At 34.4% G+C, this 7,669-nt stretch overlaps 1 protein-coding gene across 10 annotated transcripts in view; it reads left to right on the top strand.

Annotated features, from left to right (window-relative positions):
- LOC110019078 (SAC3 family protein A) overlaps positions 1 to 3,990 on the top strand; it is a 41,948-nt gene extending 37,958 nt beyond the window's left edge. For 6 of the 10 annotated variants that reach the window (XM_020716618.1, XM_020716619.1, XM_020716620.1 and 3 more), the window contains exons 10-13: positions 902 to 1,032; positions 1,481 to 1,614; positions 1,691 to 1,923; positions 3,464 to 3,990. In XM_020716618.1, coding sequence (XP_020572277.1) covers positions 902 to 1,032; positions 1,481 to 1,614; positions 1,691 to 1,923; positions 3,464 to 3,562 — 597 coding nt within the window. In that variant the 3' untranslated portion in view covers positions 3,563 to 3,990. Of the gene's footprint in view, positions 1 to 901; positions 1,033 to 1,480; positions 1,615 to 1,690; positions 1,924 to 3,463 lie in introns of those variants that run through there. The other 4 variants (XM_020716622.1, XM_020716624.1, XM_020716626.1 and 1 more) reach the window with 4 other exon arrangements.
- The last annotated feature ends 3,679 nt before the right edge of the window (positions 3,991 to 7,669 follow it).

Raw genomic sequence — 7,669 nt, 5'->3', positions numbered from 1 at the left:
TTTAAGTGTCCATTGTTGAGCTGGTTCCCTGACTCCTATTGATTTCTTCTCTACTCCGCAGTGCCACTTCTTGTCGTTGCCACCCTTCTCCCAACCACATTTACTTTTTTTTTTCTTTTTGTGGATTTCAAGGCTCCATCTTTCTTCTTGTCCAACACCTATTCTTCATCAATGTCCATCCCTCCTAGGCATCTTCTGCCTGTTTCGTGCTACCATATACCCGCTCCTTTTATGTTTCTATCCCTTAGTCTTTGGAAATTCTAGATTATCCATTGCTCCACTTGCAGTGCTTCTCTTTTTTCTTACCACGTCTCTATTAATTTTTCCTTCCTCTACTATGTTTTTTTCCTACCCTGCTGCTGGCTCAACGATCTGACATACATTCGTTCAAATTAGAGGCAAGTCAGAACCTTTCAAATCTTTTGGTTGGTTTGCCTTTTAGCTCTTCATTCAAGCGTTTCTTGTGCTCTTCTTATACAGAAGTTCATACTCGTTTGATCCTTCATCATTTTGGTTCTTCCGTTTGTAAATAGAACAAAGTTCAATATTTGTTTTTCCCCGAGTGGAAAATATAGAGGATATTGTCCAATAAAGGACGCGATAAGAATAATAGAAAGCTTATTCAGATGATTACATTTAAAGCATATTGTCCGCTGAAGGATGTGTTAATAATAAAGTTAGTATTTTTTTATGATTAAATTTAACTGGATCAAAGAAAAATTCTATTATTATTTGAACTTTTTCTCGATCATCATAGTAAAACTAATTTGATTTTTTACTGTTCTATGAAAGCTCATTTAGTTTAGAAGATAACTAAGTGAATACATTTAGTCTCAACGCAATTGAATATGTTCATGATTTCTACCTTTTTGTACTTTTGTTACATCATTTTCTTTTACAGTGCCAGTCCCAGCTGAAAAGACTTTATGCAGAAGGAATCAAAGGATGCCAGATGGAGTTTTCAGCTTATAATCTCCTTTGTGCTATTTTACACTCAAAAAATAAAAGGGATCTTTTATCATCAATGAAAAGGTACTGGAAACTCTTGCATTTTTGTTTTACCTCAGTCTATGCTCATACCTTTTTTTAAATAGCATGCCCAAGATTTTACAGTAGATATTATCCTTGAAATTTAGTTTTTAAACTTATTTTTGATGGCGGTGGATGGGGCTGGATGGTTTTTGGTGCCCCTAAGATGTACTTCGGTACTCCAATCTGTCTATGAGAGTTGGTTTCTAGGCATGGGCACTGGTGTTGGGTCCTTGGACCAATCCATGCCCCCAAACCCAGTCATCCACCCTACTAAGTTTCCGCATGGCATCCAGAACTTCCCATACTATTCATTGTATAAAACCTGAAGTGTATTGGTTAAAATTACTTTTTATAAAGTATAAAATACACTTTTTGTAAGAATTTGATCATCTTTATGCTAATTATATCATGCGACTATCCATCTGATCTCTTGAGTGTTTGCTCTCAGTTTGTCAAATGAGGCAAAAAAGGATGAAACTGTAAAGAATGCTCTTGCTGTGCACTCTGCTGTTTCATCTGGAAATTATGTGCTGTTTTTCAGGTTATATAATTCTGCTTCAAGTTTGATTACCAGCCTTATGGGTACATGGACTGACACTTGCTCTTTTCATATAACATTAAATTAGTTGTGATCTTATTTTAGCTCTTTGCGCTGTAGATCTCCACGTAGAAAAGATGAGGTTTGAAGCTATGAAATGCATTTGTAAATCATACAGACCAACAGTTCCTGTTACATATATAGCACATGTGTTGGGCTTCTCAACTTCAGTGAAAACAGGTGTTGATCATGAAAACGGTGCAAATGGACTTGATGAGTGTGAAGAGTGGTTGAAGGCTCATGGTGCAGTTCTTACTTTTGAAAACAATTCAGAACTGCAACTGGATACAAAGGTATGCTAAATTAATCTTATTTGATTAATCTTGCATGGGTTCTTTTAAAGTCTCATGTTTAGTACCTCGTCCTTGATCTGATTCATTCGTTTGTTTGGAGGGATTTTTTTAACAAAGCATAAAATTATAATCGGATAATATGCATCAGAGGCAATTATAAGGAATTACCAAAAAAAAATATACAAAAGCGAAAACACAATTTAAGATAATGTGCCGGCGAAGATAAATCTATCCATCTAATAGCTGAAGAGATTCATGAAGTTCTGTCAATACCTTTTGCTTGTAGACTAGTGAATATTAGAGAATGATGATAATTTTTTTCAAATTTTCTGCCCTGCCTTGAAAATGGAATTGAAATCAAGCTGCCATCTAACTCAAAAAGCTGTTCTTATTCTATGATATTTACATCCTCAACAAAAGGAAGAGAATGAAGGGGCTAACTCATCTGGAGGGTTTTTACCAATGTTTTGGATGCAGATGGGGTTATGACATCCTTCTTTGTGCTTAGTTCAGTAGGGAGAGGGGGTCTTTAAAGGCTCTTATCCTGTAATACCTTCTATAATTTATTCCAAGTTTTATGTGCCCATTTATAGTGATGAATTTGGAATTGCATTCAACATGAGGCAGATAGATTTTGTTCATTTGTATGATCCCTTTGTTCCTTATGTTTATGATCAATAATAAATCTTTTCTATTTCAATTTTGGACACTCTTAGAAATAATAAAAGTAGTTATACCCATTATTTTGCAAAGAGATGCCTTCAAATATAAAATGTATTTGTGAAGAATTATATATGGAACGATTCCAAATCTCTCTGCAAAGAGGCATAATAACATCCATTACCGCCATAACCTTTGTCATAAACAATATAGGAAGAAGAGCGATAATAATATCAACTTACAAGGGTTTGCCAAAGTGTGAGACTAGAGAACAAAACGTAAGATGTATTATTTGATAGAATGCTCACAAGTGCAGTCAAGTCCAGGTGGTGGGATGAATACGGTGGCGAAGCCCTGGGTAGAATGGGACTACTTTTGGTAAGATTTAAATATAGTATTATGGGCTTTAGGGTTACAAGCCAAGTGTGTCAAGCTGAACCCATTCAAGCATCCGCTTAGAGTTTGGCTTTTGACTTTCTCCCTTGGATTGAGATATATTTTTATTGTTAAATCCCTACCTGATTTCATATTCAGGCTAATAAAATTTTGTGAATTGTTAAATTAAAAGAAGTGAGAAATATGCAGATTTTAGTTGATTACATTTTAACATTAAAACAAACGGAAGGTTGATAGAGCTAATTTCCCAAAAAGAAAAATCCTGAACTTTTTAAAAAAAAAAATTAACTTTTTAATCCATTTGGTCAATACCAGCTGCCATAACAGTTGTAAGAATCCTCGCTTGTGCCTGATTTTCTTTCAATTTCCAATACATTATAGGTGATCGCTCCGCTTGTGAACTTTCTGTTATGTAACACATTCACTGTACAGTGTAAGTTAATTTTTCTGACTGGCCATTTTTTTTTGATGTTGACTTTTGCAGGCTTCCTCGTCTACTCTTTACATGCCAGAACCAGAGGACACTGTTGCACATGGTGATGCAAATCTTGCTGTGGATGACTTTTTCACTCGGGCTTCTTGATGTCGCGCAAACGAGAAAATGCCTTGAACATGAACCTTGTACTTTTGCCAGGTAAAATATACATAAAAATTGTCAAGCAATTGTGATGCTCTTATTATTATTATTATTATTATTTTAATGGCGGAGTATACATGAAATCAATTGAAGGCCCAAACTTCCCATAGAATCGTTAGATTTCCTTACATGCCAGAAGTTTGGCATATATATACATATTTTCAGGATCATTACTTGTCAGTGGAGATCTGGCCCTGGAGTTTTTGATTGTTTTTACCTCTAAAAAACTTGTTAAGGTTGGGTCAACACATCTGTAAATTTCATCAGCCCCAGCTAAATAGAGCGGGCTCTGAGTTGTATCATTTGTTATTTATTGATACACTTAACATTGTCATCAAGATCTTATATCAAATAAATATTCTTGCAACATTGAAAGCCCTTTTTATTGGTTGATATAGAAAGTTTCCATTTTGTTATAATTGTTAATAATCGTCATGGTAAATTTGGCTTCAATAAATTAAACAAGAAAACTTTTTATTTAATATTTGCAATGGTATGCAACAGCTTGCTGAAGTTTATTCTATTTTTTCCTTTTTCATTTTGGTTCATGAGATATTTTTTTGACAGTATGATTGCTTTGCCCTTGTGTCACAATATGTTTACTAGGAAGCACAATTGTCAGTTGTTAATGCTTTTACATGAGAGTTTTAGGTATATCTGAAAGGTTATGATTAACAACATCCATATTGAAATATTATAATGGCTAAGAACTAGTCTCTGTTGAGGGATTGCCAGCGTTTGTTTCCTTTTATCTCTTTTGTTCTTCAGTATCTTCTACCCTTAAACTTCAATGTGTATTCTGTCTTGTTGGCTTTACTCTTTGTGGTTTGTGGTTTCCGCAGAAACCCAATTGTTTTCATTTTTGTTTTTTTATGTGAACCTCTGGAGAAATTGCATTTCATTTTCTATGTAGGAAGGATGAGATTTGGAAGTCACATTTTTTTTTTCTGTGAAATTTGGAGGAATGCATCAGGGCCATCAGGGCCTATTATGTGAAATTTGGTGTGGTTGCTCTTTGAGTTTGCTCTTTGTATTGATTGAATTGCCCTATGGTTTGCTCTCTTTTTCGGCTGGGTTGCTCATTGTGATTTGCATATTGTTTATGTTGGGTTGCTCATTGTGATTTCATGTTATCTCAATTGTGTTTCCTATGTGAATTGTTGTTTCATGAATGAGAGAACCTAATTTATGTATGATGATTCTATTTCGGTGTGGTTAACCTTTGTGGTTTGTGGCCTCTATCTATGCTTAGTGAATTTTGGGTTTGGTTACTCTATCTCAGTTGGGTAGCTCTTTTGCTCGGTTGAAATGATTCTCGCCACGCTTGTGATGATGGTATGTTAGTGGTAAATGATGTGGTGGTGTTGATGTGTTGCTGGTAATATTATGGTGATGTGTTTGTAGTAATTGTGTGGTGGTAGTGGTGGTCGTATGTTGGTGGTAATGGTGTGGTGTATTGGTGGTAATTGTGTGGTGGTGGTAGTGGTGTGGTGGTGATAATGGTGTGGTGGTGTGGTGATGTGGTGATAATGGTGGTGTGGTCGTAATGGTAGTGTATTGGTCGTAATGCTATGGTGGTGTGTTTGTGGTAATGAAGTGTTGGTGCTGTTGTGGTCGTTGTGGAAGTGTAATGGTGGTGTGGTCGTGGTGGAAGTGTGGTGGAAGTGTGGTCGTGGTGGTGTGGGCATGGTGGAAGTTTCGTGGTGGTGGTGGTAATGCGTTGATAGTTATTCATGTTTTTATGAGTTAAACTTTTATTGCTTGCAAATGTTTATGTTGCTTGATTCTTTTAATGCTAGTAGTCGTGAATGGTAAGACAAATTAGTTCGTCAGCTATTTGGGGTAAAAAGGTTAAGTTAATATTTTTCAATCTCTGCTTAAAGGAGGTGAAATGGAGAAATAGGCCAATCATCTATTTTAACAAAGATGACATAATATCATAAAAAAAATCAAGAAAAGCACTGAAAGAGAATATGATAGAATGTAATTGAAAAACAAATAAGATCAATTTAAAAAAAAAATTAAAAATATATGAAAAGAGTTAAAGCCAAGATCCACGGGCTTCGATTGAGATCTCATAAACCAAACCATTGATGCTTTGAAAGAATGACACACTGAGAAATTAGAGGTGAAAAATGATTGACATGTATTGCTTTTTATTTTTTATGTCAATTTCAATTACATCGACATATCAATTATCAATTAATTTGTAGGTCGTGTCAAATGACAAAATGTTTAAGTTCAGTGATATTGACCCTGAGCATGAAGAAAAGTTGGACGTAATGTTTGGTGAAGTTGTGGCCACAGGTAATTGTGCTTGGGTACCGAGTGAGAGTGCACACTAGCAGAGCTGATTATGCAGATGTTGAGAAAACTACAAACTCAAATGAAGGGTCAAATATTAACCTAAATGAAGTTGGATTTACTTGTCATTCTTAAAGTCCTAGAGTCGAGTAAGAGAAAAAAAATGATGAGACAATTAGTTGTTTCATGCCCCAATGAGTCTAGCACATCATATGCAACTACTATTCAACAAGTTATAAGAATACTCTAAGAAACTCCATAAATTCATGAAGATATGTCGTTTACTTGTTTTTAATGAAGTTGCTAGAAAATTTGATTAGAAAAGAGTTCTTTATGTCGATGAAACATGGTCGTAGGGTTAATTATTTTATGTTACTTCCATGATAATCAAGATGTATGATTCTTACGTTATTTTTGGACTTCTTTATGTTTGATTGATATGGGTGTAGAACATATTTTTATAGGTACCTATGCTACCATCTTTCATTACTTTTCAAATTTTCATTGCCATGGTTATTGTTAATGTATTTCTTGCTAATTTAATGTTATTTATATGATGTAGCTACTCAACAATGAATAACATGAATAGAGAAAGACGTAAAAGAAAAGTTACAACTGCATTATACTTAATGTATGAGTATTACAACTCATGTATTGCTCACACTCCTTGCATGATATTTAAATAGATAAATGGGTTGGAGAGTTTGTGGGTCATTCAACGAGATTTATCTGTTTCGTATGGCATGTAGAAGAACACAAAATCATGGACTCAATGACTCATTTAAGATGAGTGTTAGCTATAACACTCTATATTTCATCACAAAATGAATTTATGAGAGAAGTAATGAAGTGATTTCATTAACAATTAGAAATAATTAATAAATATTTTTAAGTTGGTTTAGATGCTCGGATTAGCTTATCTTCAAATGTTATCAAACCTGATGACCCTACATTCCAAAGCACCGCTGTAGAGAAATTGCTTGGTGAAGTTGTGGCCACAGGTAATTGTGCTTGGGAAAGATGCCCTACATTCCAAAGCACCGCTGTAGAGAAATTGCAAGATCAACCTTCTATGTCCTATTTTAAGGTAGATTATTTTGTTTATCTTTTTTAAAATTTACTTAAATGTAGTAACTCTGATATATTACATAAATGAATTAGGATTGTGTTGGAGAAATTAATGGGACATGTGAATTCACGCATGCCTAACGGTAAAAAGATTGTGTACTTTGGATGTTGTAATTGATCAACACAACATGTTATGTTTGTATGTGATTTCAATATATTTTTCACTTTTGTAATGAAATGATGAGAAGACAACGTACGTGATAGTCGCATATCCAAATTTTCTACATGAACTCTTAAATTCAAAGTTCCAAAGCTGTCTCCAGATTAGCTTGAATATGAATAACTAAAATAATACTTTTAGTAAATACTAATTATTATATTTTTAACCGAGAAACTTTATTGGGTTGATGTCGGTTATTTTTTACAAACAGGGTATTTCAAACCCTATGTTGATACAAAATATCACATTTCTGATTTTGAAGGTGAAGATTTGTCATGTCCCTATTGAAGAATATGAATATCACCTATGACAGTCAATGTCACATGTTGAATGTGATTTACCTAAGACTTGTACCCAGAATGGGGATGGTGTTGGGGAGATGAAGTTGTGAGAGTAAATTACAAATGCATATGTTAATGGGCGAGACAATGTAGTGTGCTACTTTTTCTGTATTTATGTAT

The sequence above is a fragment of the Phalaenopsis equestris genome, unplaced genomic scaffold, assembly GCF_001263595.1.
Source record: "Phalaenopsis equestris unplaced genomic scaffold, ASM126359v1 Scaffold000046, whole genome shotgun sequence".
Classification (NCBI taxonomy): Eukaryota; Viridiplantae; Streptophyta; class Magnoliopsida; order Asparagales; family Orchidaceae; genus Phalaenopsis; species Phalaenopsis equestris.
This window is presented reverse-complemented; position numbering and strand designations above follow the sequence as displayed.